The sequence below is a fragment of the Teleopsis dalmanni genome, chromosome X (assembly GCF_002237135.1).
Source record: "Teleopsis dalmanni isolate 2A chromosome X, ASM223713v2, whole genome shotgun sequence".
In the NCBI taxonomy this organism is placed as follows: Eukaryota; Metazoa; Arthropoda; class Insecta; order Diptera; family Diopsidae; genus Teleopsis; species Teleopsis dalmanni.
Window position 1 is genome coordinate 32,902,198 of NC_051848.1, and position 19,582 is coordinate 32,921,779.

Consider the following 19,582-nt stretch of genomic DNA (forward strand, 5'->3'; position numbering starts at 1 on the left):
CACTAAAGAAAAAAAAATACCGGTACGTACAGAAAATAATAAGTTATACAGTCATTATTATTATTAAATTTGGGGATTTTGTACTCTGACTTAGAGTTCTACTAAAATACTAGGGTATATAGTCGATGTTGTTATTAAATTAAGGGATTATGCATTCCGACTTAGAGACCTACTAAAATCATAGGCTATATAGTAAATATTGTAATTTAATTAAGGGATTTTGTACTCTAACTTAGAAATCTACTAAAACAATAGGATATGTAGTCAATACTGTTATTAAATTAAAGGATTTTGCACTCTGCCTAAGAGATCTACTAAAACAATAGGGTATATAATCAATATTGTTATTAAATTAAGGGGATTTGCATTCCGACTTAGAGATCTACTAAAATAATAATAGGATATATAGTCAATATTGTTATTAAATTAAAGGATTTTGCACTCTGACTTAGAGATCTACTAAAACAATAGGGTATATAGTCAATATTGTTATTAAATTAAGGAATTTTGCACTCTGACTTAGAGATCTACTAAAATACTAGGGTATATAGTCGATGTTGTTATTAAATTAAGGGATTATGCATTCCAACTTAGAGACCTATTAAAATATCATAGGGTATATAGTCAATATTCTAATTTAATTAAGGGATTTTGTACTCTGACTTAGAAATCTACTAAAAAAATAGGATATGTAGTCAATACTGTTATTAAATTAAAAGATTTTGCACTCTGACTAAGAGATCTACTAAAACAATAGGGTATATAATCAATATTGTTATTAAATTAAAGGATTTTGCACTCCGACTAAGAGATCTACTAAAACAATAGGGTATATAGTCAATATTGTTATTAAATTAAAGAATTTTGCATTCTGACTTAGAGATCTACTAAAACAAAAGGGTATGTAGTGAATACTATTATTAAATTAAGGAATTTTGAACTGTGTTGTTTTTTTCATGGCTTTGGAATATTTTCTTGAATTCGATTTCCTCGATAAATTGTACTATTGAACCTATATTATCGCGTTTTATCTGATATAAGATAACAGCTTATATAAAAATAGTATAATATTAAGTTAACAAAAGAAACTGTCCAACAAATTATATACAGACTATAAACTAATTAAATAAAAATTCGAATATTTCCTAAAATCACAGATGATGAATACTTGGCAATATACGAAACAGCGTTGTATGGTCAGCCATATTTTAATAAATTAATCAAATTTTTCTAGCTGTTGTTTCTTCATTACTGTTCGAACGCTTCTAGTTTTGTTATCCTTATAAGACGCGACACATTCGACAAAAAAAATCTACTTTAAAAGAAAATGTAGTTTTTCGCTTTTACATCAATGCCGGGCAAGGCAATAACATGTGACTTGTAACTTCATTCTTTTCTTTACAAATCCAATATTTTATATGCTATGTATATTTAAAGAGACATCAGCGAATAAAATTATAGATACCTAAAAAAATTATATTAATAATAATAATAATATATAAAGCAATATGGACAAAGGAACTAAAAACCTGATGAAGGAATATTTTTTAATATTAATTAGTTTACATCCTGAGAGTCGAAAATATATAAAGAGGGTCGAAATATAAAAGATAACCAGTTGCTGGTTATTATTACTATTAAGTTAAGGGATTATGCATTCCGTTCTAAAGACCTAATGTGTCTCCTTCAAGCACTTAGATAGACCATTTCTTCACACCCAATTTCTTCGATAAATCAATTTCACCGAGTCCTATTTTTATATCTGTTATAAGATAGCGAACCTATGCAGAGTGGCTTAGACTGTAGTCTAAGCACAAGTGAACCAAAGAAAATTTGGTTTATTTTTAATTTTTTAGTTTTTAGCATTTGTTTTGTGACCTAGTCTCCTCTCTATAAAATTGAAAAGCTTTGTTAGAGTGAGTTCCCAGTTTTATAAGGTATTAATTTAATTTATAAGGAATGTAGAGAACTAAATCGATTGGTTGATATCACGTTCATTTGGGTTTCTAGACATAGGAACATCGAAGGGAACGGTAAAGCTAATAATTTAGCCCGCTCTGGTGCTTCCCTGGATGTGTCGCTGGTGGTACTAGTTTATATATGGTCCACCTATAGTAAAAATAGATCCTCAGAACTCATCAAAAAAGATCGTGTGAACACTGCAAGGCTTACTGGCTTTCTCATTTCTCACTGCAGGAGTTGTGGAAACTCGCAGGAAAAAGAAACCATAATATATTTTCTCTGTGAATGCCCGGATTTGGCATCAAGAATATATAGATTCTTAGGAAGATACATCTTTGATGGTTTATTGGACTGTTCATCGGTGAATACGAAAGATCTATTAAATTATCTAAATTCGGCGGGATGGATTTAGTCTTTTATACTTCTAGGCTTGTTCTATACTAGGGTTTTTGCGAGGTATGTGATAGGTAAATGGCGAAAAATCGCTAATTGAGGTGCATGTAAGTTATCTAATGGCCTGCCACTGCAATCAATCAACCAACCATGTGTAGTGTTCGCTATATTATTGTTAGGTAGTTGCCTTGAAGGAACATAAAGAGTTGGTGAAGAACTTTTGCATTGAGTAGCTTCATGATTGGTATGAAAATATATATTAAAACAGTTCTTTTAGTAGATTTGTATGCATTCTATAATATTAGGGTACGTAACGTTGAAATTAAATAATTTTCACAAAATCAAAAATTAAAAAAATTAAATAAATTTTATAGTTAAAATGTATATTAAAAACAAAATCTGGCTGCCTTTTGGCATACTTGTGCGTACAAGTGCAGTGCATTGCGTGTCTCAGAATAACCAATCAAGCGGCCAATCGTGCATTATATGACCAATGTATCTGCGGCTGCGGTATCGCCACTGCAGGCGCATTTCGATTTGAATTCAGTTTGAGATGCAGTGATAGCCGCCGTCGATGATGCTGATGCAGTTGTATGCGTTATGAGCGTTCGCTGAAACAAACTTGTTTCGGGAACTGTACGCAAAAAGTCCAAAAATCAACAAACAAAAAAAAAAAAAAAACTAACCAATAATCATAACAATTTGCAAAAGTGTTGCGAACTTATTTTAAATTTTGTCTGAGCTGTATCTCATTTATTTTCATTTATTTTCATTTATTTTAGTTTATGGAAGTTGAAATTATTTTTATTATTTTTATTATGGAAATAAATTGGCAGCGGTCCCAAATCGGCGACCGACACGCATATCGTTTACAAAATGGTGGTTAAGTTAAGCGATTGTAATGACAAACGAAATTATCTAATATTTTTCATAGGCTTTCGATATTTCGCGATATATTTTGATTTTTCAATTGCGGGAAAATCATTATAATATTTTAAATTATATTTTGTTTAATTTTTTTTTGTTGGTGAGTAGCGAGTTGACTGCGTAAAACTCGTTTAGAAATATTTTGAAAAGCTTTAATTGAAATTAAGATTTAATGCATTAATAATGATAATTCAAGCCCACAAAACGTGAACGCAATGTGCGAGTACATGAACTGCCCATCGTAAATTGAATTAAATAATTTTAATCTTGTTTATTAATGCTTTTCAATATTTACTCCAATTATTTTTAATTTGTGTTTCATATTTTATTTCAAATTTTAACCAAAGTGCAGAACACATGATGTTTCAGTGGGCAGGCTAATTTGATTTGGGACCCAATGAAGTTTTAAGTAGATACCTCAGCTTTTTTTTATATTCACTATAATATTCAGTTTGCTAAGTAAAGTCTAGAGATTCATTTATGGTTTTGTGCATACATTTTCTTTATTAATAATTTTCTAGACTTACCTTATAGAACCGGAGACAATTTTAGAAATTTTTTATATAGGTAATTTTATCACCAACTAGAAATCGTACAAACTCAGACTCTGAGAAGACTCTTCAAGGTACCATGGTATATTAGGGCATTTTCAGGGGTCACAAGATTGATCCGATCAAAAAATACATAAAGCATAGAGCGCTGAAATTATTTACAAAAACTGACACGCTTATGAACACCGCGTTATCGAATCTCAGATTGGTTACAGGCTCCTCGGTGAGGTATGCAGATCTAAAGTCAGTTATTGCTTAGTCTGATGAAGTGATAAACAATAATCCAATCAAGGCGTAGAGAGGTTTTATAAAGAAACCTCGCAGTTAATAGGTAGTAAAAGTGCTCAAGTGCACTGACTCAACTAGTTATAGTTATATATTAGGATAAAATCGATAAGTATAAGAAGAGAATTGTATTATATTTAATTAAGCTGTATGTTTTATAAGTGATATAAGTGTTAGAATAGTAATTAGATCTTAAATGCTAAGTGTGCAACAGTTAATTTCATGGGAAGTTTTTATTGTTTCTCTTATGTATTAAAGGTATTAATTAAATTTGATTATTGTTATAAAATGATAGATTTTAAATAAAATTGCAAAACAAAAACAAAAAAATTTCTTTATTCAGTTCAACTATTAAATAATTAAGCATAATCCTAATAATGATCCAAAATTTTCTTCAAGAAGAGATATTGATGTGTGGTGGTAGATTAACTAGAGAATTATTTATAATTTTAAAAAGTAAGTTTTTAATTTGTATATATCTGTTCATTTATTTAACAAGTCAAATTGAAGCAAAAAATAAATCAGTAATTTTTACAATTACAAACTATTATTGTTAGGAAATATGGCACTGCGACCGTCGGGTCTATTGTACTCCCTTCTGGGTTTAGAGTAAGTCTCTAAGTTCTGTTGCGCAATAAAAAATAGTATAGAACCTACTTTACAGAGTTTTATTGCCTCTTGCGTAAGGGTATATATTCCCAAAAGCACATGAGTAGCTGACTTCTCCTTCTCTTCGCAGAATCTACAGTTTGTATTAGTATATATACTCAGTTTCGCAAGGTGGTATTTTAGTGTACAGTTTCCCGTTAGGATTCCTGTGATGATTCAAAGTTTTTCTTTTGATAGGTCCATACAATCCTGGTATCTCCTATTGTCATCGGTACCAATAAGTGATTTGGATTGTGTTAAGATATTTTCCGATATTAGTCATTTTCAAGGAATTAAATAATTTGTTTTAAATATAAATAATAAATTATAGTTTTTTGTTAATTTTATCAATTAACCCGCTTATAAAGTATTACGTTATAAAATTAGTTGAAAAAATTTTTTAAATAAATTTTAATATTTAGCATTAAATTTAAGTATTTTAATATAAATTTAAATATTTAATGATTAACAACTTTGTAAAACTTAATACTTAGGCTCGATTTTATAGTCGTAGCTAAAGTCTGACTTCTGACTTAAGTCACACAGAAGTCATTAACTTTGCTGACTTTATTTATACTCAAGTTAGTACTAAAACTTAAGTTACCGCATTTTATAATCTGACCACTTTCCTCTAAAAGGAATATTCTATATTCCAATATTTTACTTGAAATGCCCGGTAGAGATAACAGTCTTATGGTAGGTTTACTTACAGAGCACTGCAGATTAAGAAATCATAGTAGAAGATTAAATCTCCCTTTTAATCGTACCTATTGCAGTTCTGAGGAAAGCGATAAAAATGCAACTTATATACTCTGTCTTTGCTCAACTCATACACAGCAGTGGCTCAACACTTCAGGAACTCCCTTTCTTGAGGATCTGGATCAATTACAAGGCCTCTTACTAAAAAGTATTTTTAATTTCACTAAAGGTTCTAGCTGGTTTTAAATCTTGAATTTCCTCTATATACGGTAACACTAAGTGGATCCCCTAGGGATTGCCGGTATACCGCATAAGGTAACTACCGCATATTACTAAAGTGAAATCGTTATTTACAAATATTATAAAATATATTGAATATTTTATGGGTCTGATTGAATTATAGTGGACGCGCTTAAACTAAAACTGTTATATATTAGAACTTACACTACTAAGATAGAAAGAATTTTCATAAGTTCCTGCTTAAAAGTAGGGACTTGATTTATTAATCTAGAACTTGATTCGTTCGTAGGTAGAATGCTTTGCCAACAGAGCAGCGAAATAGGGTGATATCACAGTGTCAAACAGTGAAAGAAGTTAATATAAAAGAGAAAGGTTTAATGCAGTATGCTCCGTGTAAAAATACTGGGAATAAAAGATTGAATAATAGAGGTGTCGGGTAGATAGCGACTAATAGAAGTGGTTGAAATATAAATTTTTCCTTCAGGACTGTAATGTTAAGCTTATACATGTAAATAATAAAGTTTTCAATAAGTCTAATTATATCCACTTTAAAGAAAAAGTTAAGAACTAGAACGTCTGGAAATACGTATCGTATTTTATCATGCTTTAAATGATCTAAAATTAAGCCTACAAGTTGTCTTTGTTTGGTTTTTTTTTGTTTTTGCTTTAAGATTGATAATCATTATACCCATTACTGTTTATTTATAATACAATATTATAAGTATTCCACAATTAGTCGTATTCAGATATGCTCGGTATCTCATATACTCGGTAAATCATAAATTTAGATATTATATAAAAAAATAATATATTTTCTTTAAATTTAAGTTCTGTGCAAAACTTTATTAATTTATGTATAAATTAATTTATAATTTATAAAACTTTATTATATAGACCAAAAAGAAGTTAAAGGATTTAGAACTCTTACAAATTGAATTAAACTACAGCTGATCAGTTTCAGGTATTCAGAGAAAATATTTTCAGTGGTTTTAAACAAGATATTACCGAAGATGTAGATATTATTCTCTAAGAACCAAGTTTGCTGTGTTGTCACCTCTGTAGGTTGTTGGTTCTTGCAAAAAATGTTGACCTCTTAGTGAACAATATCTGTCAGTTCTGTGTGATAGTATTAGAAACATCAAGATACATTCTCAAATGTAAGTGCATATAAATTAACAACAGTAGTTTGCTATAAGGAATAAGACTGGTAAAATATTTTAAAAGTGACTACAGGTCGTATACGTGACATTAGTACATTCATATTAAGTACATTTTTTTGTATTATAAAAACGATTTTATAAGCTAAATATTGACATAATTATCTTTACCCCGATTTAGAGTTTAATGATTTCTTTTTAATAAATAAAAGGCTGAAGTAAATAAACAAAATAACAGCTTATTATTTAGTTTATATTTTTGTTTTATTATTTTACAGAATTCCATGTAACAATAGCCGAAGTTTCGAAGTTTATTTGTTCTCCTCTCTCTTAATGCGAGTGGCCTCCCTTAATGAAATGGACTATAGTATCGAGTATGTCTATATCGTTTGTCACTTGGTTCTTCTACCCAAAATATGGACGTCTTTTATCTTATTTTCCACTCACTTTCTAGTCAAAGCATTTTTATCATTATCCAGCTAACAAATCCTGCGCATTTTTATGCGCCTAACAATGTTGATAATGTTGATATCTGCCCGTTTATACAACTCATAGATCTTTCTAGTTTAGTATTCGTCACGAGATCGTAAAGGTGTACGGGATCTTGAATCTTACAGAGAATTTTTCTCGAGAATGCTCCCAATGGCTTCTCATCACTGTTGGTTATTGTTTAAGTTTCTGTGTTCGGTCATAAGAACTAATTATTCAAGTCTAAATATATTTTCATTACAATTAAAAGTTTTACTTTTTTCTGGTAATAATTTATTGTTGTTGTTGTTAATTGATTTTACTATAATTAGCACAAATAGGTACCAACTATTGTTATTGTTGTTATAGTGATTAGTATTAAAAAAACAGAATTGACAGGGTTGATAGGGTTAAATAGCGTAATGAACGGAAATCAAGTTTCCACTTTAATAGAAAAAAATGCTATTTCCATTTATTAAGTGTATTATAGTATATATGAAAAAGTCAGTTTATTCGAATAATTATTTTTTCCTCTTCACGTCCTTTAGAGTGTTTTGTTTTATAGTTTGAATGGTATTTAAAACCTATAATTATTGAACTCTTGATTTAAAGTGCATACATTTTTTTTTAAAAAAATTTAAAAGCGGTGATACAGTTGGTTAGAACAATTTTTGATACCTCCGTGGTAGTGACACTATTGCAATAATCTAAAATTCCCACCTGGGACCGTAGCAGTTATCATTAAAAAAAGAAAAATAAACAAATAACTCTAATCATTCGCATTTTAAAATAAAACTTAAAAAATAATTAAATTTGCTTTATATTATATTTTTTAAAAATAATTATTATCATGTGCTTTTTATTTTTTCACGCACAAAAAACTCTTACACTCTGCTTTCTACTTTAATACGCACAAATAATTGTTATTTTTGGCTTAAAAATATAAGCCAAAAATTTTGTTTTTCAAAACAAAATATAGCTTACAGTGGCCTAACTAATGTTTTTAAAAACGAAAATATAAAACGCGTTTTGTATCATGCAAAATAGGCATGCCGTGTGAATTATCTTTTGTGTTCAAAAATAAAAGTCATTCCTGATTTTTATATTTTTAAGGCAAACTTTAAAATTATTTGTGCGTTTTAAAATAAAAAGCAGAGTGTAAGAGTTTTTTCTGCGTGGAAAAATAAAAGGCACATGATAATAATTATTTTTGATAAATATAATATAAAGAAAAATTTAATTATTATTTTTTGACTTTTATTTTGAAACGCCAAAGCATGTATAATATTAAGGATAAAAGTTGTTACAATGATATCCATATACCTAAATATGAGTATATTGCTGCCTGTTTTCTTAAAAATTTTTAAAAAAATCTTATTTTCGATCCCTGATTAGCACTCTATATAAAATTATTGCTTTTCAGTTATTATTGCCATTATTTTGAATAAAACCATTTTAATAATATAATTTAAGATCATAGCTAATCTCATAATTAAATTATGACTAATTTGACAATATAAATCAAATGAAAATTATTTTTAAATTACATTTTTTTATATTTACATAAATTTTGATATTTGAATATTAGCTATTAAAGTCTTGATTTATAAGACAAAATTATTTTTTGTAATTGAAAATTTTGACATTTTTATAGGAGGCCTATTTAAATAGACACTCAAATTCACAAGACAGTATGCTTTGGGTATTGGACAATGTCATTTGAAATTTTTACAATTTAATTTTTTGTTCTGTAATCTTTTTATATTTCTTTAGTTTGCGAATGACTTGTCTATGCAACTTTTCAAATTTAACCACTTAAAATAAAAAATAACTAACTCAATTGAAATTGACTAGATAGGAGTTGAAATACCCTTCATACTATTATTTTGACTATATTTGGTATACAATACATATTTGAGGTAAATAAATAAATAAAGTCTAATCATGAGTCTAGAAATTACTTATGTTTTTGGGGTCTTCATTATTAAAAATTATTTTATAAATAAAAAAATTTTTTTTTATAGATGTTTGAATTAGTTAAGTTAATATTTTTAGAAAGCAATATTAATTTTTATAACTAAGCTGTTTTTTTTTATCTACCTTTGATAAGATGGACTAATTATAATAAAATAGATAATACAAAGGAAAAGACTAAATAGAAACGCGTCCGAATTTGAATCACGGTAACTCTGTAATATAGGTAACTTCTATTGTATAATTAATTACTCGTACATCTCCGAAATCATCCACCTGAATGTAAAGTATCTATTAGGAAAATAATATTAGTAATGTATATTGCGACTCAGTTAAGAATGTTTAGTTTTGCTATAAACAAACACAAATGTAAATATTATTAACTATAATTGTCGGTATCCAAGCATGTCATAGGGACTCATCACTTTCTCGGGATCTGTTAGCTAAAAAGTATATACGGCTTAGCTTGTTAATTGTAGTAATGGGGACTAGTGACTTACTTAATTTATAACAATAAACTTAGCATTAGCAAACTACAAGTATATGTAAAATATAATCTACTTTTTCAGTTACATATCTTACATATCTTAAGCGTTACAAAGATTATAACACAGTGTTATGCCGTCTGCATAATGTTTGAAGGGTGCAATGAATAAGTGCATTAGTATTGACATATGCGTAAATATGTTATCTTAAAAAAAATTGTAGCTTTTATTGAAGAATAAAAATAATAAAAATATCATTTAATGAAAAAAAAATGACTTGTGTATTTGTTGTTTATCTAAATCGGCATCTTAAGCTAACATTAAACTCATTAGCTTGGCATTTTACGTGAGTTTAACTCGTTATATAAAGAGTAAAATAATGATTCATAAATAATTAAGACATTATACAATTAAGGCATTTATGTGACTACTTTGATTTATAGGTATTAAGGTAGCATAATTTTCATAATTATAATTCAAATTCACTCCTTTATAATTAAATCACATTGTTAATTTTACCATATTGAGCTTTGCACAGGGTCTTCATTAAGTCTCTAAGTAAGTTTTGTTTAAAAGGCGATTAATAAGATCAATAATAAGATCAAGATAATGATCAAATAGTTTAGTGATACTATATTTCAATAAAATACAAACAAACATTGACTAATCATCATGTGAAGAGCTACTTCCAAAATAAACTTTTGGCATAAAATGTTTACAGAGTGGTAATCCATGAAGCTATAAAACTTACCCTTATTTCAGTAGATTTATTGAATTAAAAAATTTTCATATGGAGTGTAAGGAAGACCCAATTGTACTGAAAAATACACAATACGATGGCGTTAATGCGACTAACTTCACCAAATAGTTATAGTATATTTATTGGAGAATATTTCTTAAGTAAAGAGATCAGAGCTTCAACGCCAATAGCGCCCGGACCAGAGACATGAACTAATATGTGGAAAGAACACGTTTTGAACAGTTTTGGTTTCAACGGGACTGTACTATGTGTTACTTTATTAGTTTTCAAATAAAATTAAAGAGTTATTAAAGAAAGTGCATGATGACTATATTGGTTCCGAAAGTTATGCTGTGACAAGGACTCTTAGATCATGTAGATTGGTAGAATAAAAAGTTTAGAATTTTGTATTAGATTTTATTTCAGGACTCATTATAATAGGATTTGAGAAATTCTATTAAGACACATAACAGACATCTAAAAATTTGGAGGATGTCATTGAATCAATTTTTTAAAAATAATTAAAGTTTTGTAAAACTAGTTCGATATCTGATTACGCCTGATACAATAGAATAGGTCAGAGTAACTTTTCTCATCAAGCCAGTAATGAAATTTTAATAATATTGAATATCATCTAAACTAATATGATGGAGATTAGGTGATCAGCTAGTCAAGCTGGCCAATTCAATTAAGTCTTACTGGTCCATACAGTACCATACTTAAAATGGAAGTTTTCTTATTAGTTTATTATGGAGTCATTTCGAGACTATTAAAAATGAAAAATATCAGTATATTGTTAAAATCTGCGCTCACAGTTCTATGAGAGAACTGCAGATATAATTGCATTGGTTGAGATTAAACTCAATTCTGCTTTAAAAATAATTTTCCTTCTACGATTATAATTTCCAACATACCACATGTTTCAGACTTCACAACACCAATACTCGATTTTATTACTACACTCAGTAAAATAATATAGTTGATTTAACCTGATTTTAATTAAATCTGAATTTAAGATATTCTTTCTCGACGTATGATGTTGGTTCAACCATACAACATGTTGATTTTCATATCTTCTTTACTACATCACCTAAAATTTCTCTAACAAAATGATAGGTCAATTTAACTAGTATGAGGTTAGAGCGTATGGTTTTTCTGAAAGCTAGGAGTGATGCTTCCGTTGTCATTACCAATGGCTTCTTTTAACTGGTTTTCTGATCAGTAGAGTATTGAATGCGACAAAATAATAGATGAAATGATTAGAGAAGCTTTTAAATGCTTTTAAATGTTATCGAAATCATTTACTTGGTACTTATCTTTACTTATGAGTTACCCTGTTGTGGAAATTGTTCTGGAGCACAGAAATACTCACCATCACGGCCGCAAAAGATTTGGTTGTTGCCACGGTTAAGAAACGAAGAGATAGTATTTATCAACTCTCTTCTATATCTTTGTCTACGTCTACAGATAAAGTGATCTCAATGTCCTGGAGGTCATTTTTTCATTGACGTGACTGAGAACATGAAAATGGAGTTCTCGGATCTCGTTAGCTCCAAAATATTTGTCTTGCAAGCAACTTTGAGGATATCACAGAGGACAATAGATATATTTTATCTCTGTTTAGGACTACAGATGAAGCGATCTAAATGTCTTGGTAATCATTTTTTCACTTAAATGGCAGAGATAATAAAAAATGAACTCTCTTTAGTTTTATGTGGAGAGTCAAATGGTTAGTCATAAAAGCAACTTTGGGGACATAATAATAGGCAATAAATATTTCCTATTAAATGTGCTGACTATTATATCGGTAGATAACCTCTTCTATGCTAACCTATCCTATATTATAAATAATACTTCTAGGTTTTTTAATGTATACGTAATGCTAACTCTATCCCTAAGAATAGATTTAATATTTGTAGTTTAAACAGTTCTATACAATCTAAATAGCTTAGAATGTAATAATTATAATGAATGTTTAAAAGTGAATGTGCTGACTATTATATCGTCACATACCCTCTCAACCTAACCTATCCTACACTTGTAAATAATACTTCTAGGTTTTTTAAATGTATCGATAATGGTAATAGATTTAATGAATAGATTTAATGTTTGTAGTTTGAACAGTTCTATACGTTATAAATAGATTAGAATGTATTGAGTATGGTAACATTACACCAAGAAATATATGTCAATAATACATTTCTTTTATTTCATTACAGCAAATGCGATTCTCAGATGTTGGCGTTGTTCCACCGATGTTTCGAATGGGGAATTCTGTAACGATCCCTTTCAACCCGAATTCATAACCGACCAGCAACGTTATTGGAGTTATGTAAACTGTACTTATTCAGTGGGTGTCAAATCAGTCAATGCACGTCCGGTTTGCAAAAAACTAGTGCAAGAAGGTGAGTTATCGGCAAAATTGTATTGCGTATTGAATTTGTAATAAGTGCGACCATGTAAGTAAATATCGATACGAGTACAGAGTACATCGCGACTATGTCTGTGGACGTAAAAACTATCTTAAGTAAACATGTAAATAGTTTTATATTTTGCTCAAAGCGTGTCATGAATTTTAAAGTCAATGCATTAGTCTAATGGAAATAAATTCTCTGTCATATATTTGATGACTTTTATGGCCAACAAAAATTGTAAATAATATATAAATGATTTCAGTGGCTAATACATTTTAGACGCATTTGAATATTTGCTGCGATGACTTAATGATTGAAATGAAATTGATTGGCGCACCTGATTTAATGTTAATTAACACAAAAAAAAACAAAAAAAAAAAAAAAACAAATTATAAATTTTGATTTAAAATCATTAAAGTGAATTCAAATGAATTCAAAATAATATTAAAAAAATTTGTTAACGATTTACTTTTAAATGGATGATTTTGATTTAATTACGTTTTTACAAAGAAAACGAACTTTTGCATTGCAATTGCAATTAAGAATGCAGTTATTATTTGGACATGCACTCATCCTAAACATTATTTCTTCTTTACGAAGTGATATTCTACAAATTTTGCTATTGTGGTAGTCAAATGTCAACAAGATTAAAATTTATTATCATTGCTAGTATGTCAGCTGCAACACGAAAATTAAACAGCAACAAAAAAGAATCACTTCCAATCTCGACAACACCCGCGTTTATGTCCCGTCCCATGTGCCTCTCAGCTCTCTCAGCCCTCGCATACGAAACATACGAAATCGAAATTGCATGCTTGCGAAGTGTGTTCCCGCCGTATAAACACCCCGACTTCTGCGACATCTGCGACATTTGCAGTCACGCCGCACTGCATGTGGCGCTAATTTGTTGCAATTTATGTGCGGCAATGTAGTTCGTTTGTCGGGCCTATCATGCGGTTAATATCTCTTGAACCAGTCGGATAATTGCGGTGCATGGCATTTCCATTTCATTCCACTTTTTTATTTTGTATTGGACAAGGAATTTAATTGCAATTCACCAATTGTTGCAGTTGCAATTGTTGCTGCTGCTGTTGCTGTTGTCGTTGTCGTTGTCGTTGCAACAATTTACATAATTGCATAATGTCGCATAAATTTTTGTTATCAAATTTGTTGAACAATTCAATCCTTCGATGTTTTCAACACACCTATACGATGGCTAATTAAATTATAATACCAGTACACTATATACTAGAGTCTACGGTGTAACTGTCATTGTACCCCGTTAATGCAAATTTTTATTTTTATCTAGATTCTACATATATGAATGCAATGTTCATGTTTATATTGACTTACTTTAAATTTGTGATTTTAGTATGAGTATAAACCATGTTTACTGAACATTTTACAAAAAATCTAGAAACCGTTTTTTCTTAAAAATATTCAATTCGCAGAATACCAATTTCTGCGTGATATATATATATATAGGCTAACACACTCTAAGCAAATGAATCAAATATTTTTAGAGAGATATTTTATTTTTTAAGCTTCTTGATACATTTAATAAAGGTTTTTGAGATACATACATACTATAACTCCAAACTTGTTAAAGAATCAATCATCGTTCTCAGTCTAAACAAGAAGAGTCTAAAGTCACTCTCTAGTGTACTTATAGGTCACGACGCCTGTGGCCTGACACAAATATTTGCAGATTCTGCTGTGATGAGTAAGAGTCTATTGAATATCTGAACACCAACTGTGTTGCGCTAGACCACACACATGACACAAAATTGTAAGTGTAAACCTTAAGTCCCAGTTTTAATGCATGATACACTCAGCGTTTGCTACCAAGTCTCAAATTATTGTTGATTTGTCGACTTTGGTCAATGATCAAATACTTCTATACATAGTCTATGGTCGTAAAATTTAATTAGATGATAACATAATTTAAGTGTTCACACCACAGTACCATTTTTAAATCAATGTGGTCATCATATAATTGCTACGATAAATCTACGGTTTATTTAATAACTGACAATATTAGCACATTCTCGTTAAAACAAAAAAAGTTTAAAACATGTGCACCCAAATATGCAATACAGAAATCTTATTTATGTCTCTATTCCGGTCACTAATGACGGTAACAATATGATCCGTCTCTCTGTTTTGAAGAATTTTTGCTATCAGTTACTTCAAATCACTATCTGCGGTTGAATCAATACCGTTGGGTCTCATGTTCTAAAAATTTCTCTTCTTAACAGAGATATTTTCTATTAGGAGAAACAGAGGCCTATTAATTGTGTAGCGTACGAGTACCACTCTACGAAAATTTTATTGAATATTTATTTTGGATGTAAGTCTTTGAGTGATGATTTTTCAAATTTAACAGAGAAATGGATTTAATTGACAGAAAAATTATAAGCTCTTCAATTGCCATTATATTGAAAAAACAATCTACTCTTATAGGACCTCGTGAGAAAATATTTTTTACTTGTATAAAAAAATTATGAAGACTCATTGAAAAACCTACCAACAAAAAGAGGATGTCTATAAAGAATACGTCTCAAAGACTCATTGAAAAATCTATCAACAAAAATAGGATGTCTATAAAGAATACGTTTCAAAGACTCATTGAAAAATCTATCAACAAAAATAGGATGTCTATAAAGAATACGTCTCACTGTATATATTATAAAGTATCTCTAAAGCATAAATTGAAGACATACAACATACAATCTTTACCAATAATAAACGAGTAATCTCATTGGTTATTCATATGTAGTTTTTGTTGGAATCTTTTATGGTCTTGAAGAAATGGTGTCGTGTAAACAAGATTGCTGACACCTGACTTATACGATTTGATTTTGAATTTTTTTTATTGCGTGCCTCTCAGCAATAAAATTCCAATAAAACGTTCGAATAGTTGATGGAATTCTGATGTTGCAATTACAATCAGAAAATTGCTATCTTATTATTCACTTATTTGAAATTTGCAACTGATATTAACTTATTCAGTTAATTTGTACTAATGCAAGTAGCATTATAGTTTATTTCATTTGTTATGAATGCTTAAGGCTACGCAATTAAATTTAAAAAAATATTTTTTAATGAATTTTTATTTTATTAAACAAAATAGTGTGTTTAAGGCGTCTATTTATTATAGGCGATGACCCATCCACCCATCCATCTTAAGTATTGGTAGAGCGTGTGTTGGGGTAAATTGTATACACACGATTGTTATTAATCCTAACTTTATCATAAACGGTTTTTCATACGACAAAGAATTAGTCCTCCTCTTCCATATACTTACATACTTCATATTTTCTATATAGTTGACTCTCAGTTTAACGCGAAATATATAAAGTCAACGTCTTTCGTTATTTCAAATGGCTTCCATATTTGAAACTCATTTTTAGGATAGAATGTTATTGTAATGTATGTTGTTTAGAGGATTCATTATATCGAGTATTTATTAAAACCACACTTGTTCTTCGACAACTTATTTATTGTTAGTTTGCAAGTATCAATTTGAATATTTTATATATAAGTATATCATTGTTCATACTAGTAGTTTCGATCCAATTTATGGTATTCCATTTTTGTACTGACGTCTAAAGCATTCTAAGCACAGATTTTTATATTACACACTTCTGCCTGAGAAATTGTGAAGAAGTTTTCAAAAGCCACAGTGTGAAATTTGAACCTACTAAAATCACATCTTTGAAATGAATCGATTATTCCAGTAATCAGTGGAGAGAAATCTGAGCGAGAGGCTTAAAACCTAACAGACTAGGTTTATTTTAGCCAGAAAACATGGGCGTAGAATGGGTGTACTAGAATGGGTGTAGTAGAGTGGGCGGGTTATGCTGCAAGCGCGTGGTTGTATAGTGTATTTTAAATATCGGTCTATGAATGTCAGTGCCTCTTTTTTAGTTATGTACTACTCATTTAATGTAAACACCAAAAACGAGGTCAGTCTAGAAACTAAATGAAGAATTAGTCTTGCCAATAGCTAATCAATAAATAAAAATTACAAAAATCTGTTGATTCCACCAACTGGTTATTCTGTTCTGCTGTATAGTGCCGAAGCTTGGATAAATCCCAACAGTCATCGAAAGACGTTACAACAATAGTCATAAATTCTTTATAAGATCTATAGCCCCTTACACGTAGACAACGAGTCTCGAATTAGATGGAACGTTAAGCTGTGTGGAAAATGCCGCGACATAAATATAGTTAAGCGTATAGAAATTTAGATACTTTGCTAGCTTGATCACATCTTGCGAATAAAAGAAAGTACACTGGTTAGGAAGGTGTTTAACTTTCTACCCGCTGGTAGAAAACGCGGTAGAGGATGTCCGCTTTATCTTTGGAAGGATCTGATGATAAACGATATTAAGGCATTTGAAACTACTAACTGATGACAGTAAACCACTGATCATGCTGGCTGACGGAAGTTACTGAACGCGGGCTAGGATACGTATATAATAGCCAACTTAGTAAGTAAACAGTTCTGATCCATTGGTGAATTAGATGCAGCGGTTGAATTAGATGCAGATTTACAAACATATTTAGTAGCATAGTGCGCTCAAATTTTGGAGATGCTACATTGCGGTATCCTTTATACGCATTATTCTGGTCATTAGTTATGGATAATGAATATATTTATATGAAATCGAACGTATGTATGATAAAGGCACATTATCTTGTCTTGTATACAATTTTTTGTTATGTTTCATAGTATACTGATGTTGTTGTAAATTTTTGGTAAAAATTTTGCATAAAGAAAATCATGGTTTAAAAAAGAAGAGGTGAAACTTCTTATTCTTTTTTAAATAAATATACTTTTAATAAAATTTATTTTTATATTGAAAATTTTAGTTTTTTTTAAAACGAATTATTACTATATAATTAATCAAAAATTTACAAATATGAATTTAACAATTTTATTGGTAGTCTTATTTTGAACTCGTCTATATGCTAAGGATTGAATAATATGTTATTTAATTTGAATTTAATTTTATTGTAGAACGTAGAATAAATATTTGTTTTTAATGTATTGTTTATATAATAAAAAATGTAGTATAAAATAATATTTTACTTATCAGAAAAGATCAGAAACCAGGTTCAAGGTTTGCACCAAAAACAGTTTGATTGCATAAATAGACTGCATTGAGGCGATCACTAACTGACAGAGACGATGAGATCTCAAACGGTGCAGTTGTAAAATTGCACTACTACTTCATTGTAGACTTAGAAAATTATTTTACAAAATAAAAATAAGTTTCTAAGTTTAATATTCATATAAACCCGAAATTGAAACTGAATCTATTTGTTAAAAATATTACTAAAAAATCATTATTCATTATTTTTTAAAATTCAATTTATTTTTCATGCGATCATTAAGAATAAAAGATAAATTGATAATAAAAATTAAACATTATATATAGAAGAAAATTTGTATTAAAGTCAGGCGCAATCTGTTCTGTTGATTGCATTTATTGAATGATGAAAATAAAAGTGTTCGAGTTATTGATCATTTCCGTTAGGTGGGTGGGAATATTCCTCATATAAAGGGAGCATTAAGTCCTACTTTAATAATCTTTCTCCGTGCTTTGTAAATATATATCCTTAGTTTCTGATTTCATATGACGATTTAAAAATCTTCAACATAATAAAAGCTTTATTACGTAGTAGTTGACAATTAACTATTAGCGATGCCATATACAAACTGTGAGTCAACTTAGATTATATACAAGTATTGTGCACTCAGACACTGTCTGATTGATTTCAATGCATCTCCTCTCTTTTATTCCCGTTTTCTTTCCCTCTCTTTCCTTCTTTCTTCGTTGGAATTCACCAAGTAAATGTCTCATGAACTCAATTGCATGTGTTGGTTCATTCCATCGCATCTATTCCACACTCTCTATCCCTCTCTGTTTCTTTCTCTCCCTCTATTTCTTTTTTTCACTCTCTTTTTTCTCTCGTTAGTATCTACCAAATTAAATTAGACACTGCCTTGTAAATTTAATTTCATGTGTTGGGTCATTTCACTTCACTTTTACAACTCTTCCTCTCTCTCTTTTTCTCTCACTTTTTTTTCTTTCTCTCTATTCCTCTCTGTTTCACCTCTCTCGTTGGTATTTTCTTATGTGAATGGTGTCAGACAGTGCCTTGTGAACTTAATATCATATGTTGAGTCTTTTCACTATATCCATTCTATTCTCTCTCTCTTTTTCGTACTATATGCATCTCTTTGTCCTTGTTCTTCTCTATATTCTCTCTTCTCTTGTTGGCATTTACAAAGGTAAATGCAATCAGACACTGCTTTGTAGTCTTGATTTCATATGTTAGGTTATTCCACTGCATCAATCTCACACACTCTCTCTCTTTTTTCCTTTTTCCCTCTCTCACTCTCTGACATACAGCTTCTAACTGAGTGTTATAAGGCGTCTGATAATAAGTACAGTGGAGAAACCTGAATGAAAAACTATAACGAATTGTTTCTAGGCGATGAGTTGATTTATCTTTGGGACGTCCATTTATTCAAAAGAGTGTACAGATAGAAGGCATATTCGGAAATTATCGTCTTTGTTAATTATCAATAAATCTTTTTTATCGTAAAATTTAAGTAAATTTTTTT

The 19,582-nt window shown here is 29.6% G+C and overlaps 1 protein-coding gene across 1 annotated transcript in view; it reads left to right on the forward strand.

The window, feature by feature from the left end:
* LOC119662132 overlaps positions 1–19,582 on the forward strand; it is a 38,389-nt gene that overhangs the window by 9,667 nt on the left and 9,140 nt on the right. Inside the window, exon 2 of the mRNA XM_038071688.1 lies at positions 12,748–12,933. Coding sequence (XP_037927616.1) covers positions 12,748–12,933 — 186 coding nt within the window. The remainder of the gene's footprint in view (positions 1–12,747; positions 12,934–19,582) is intronic.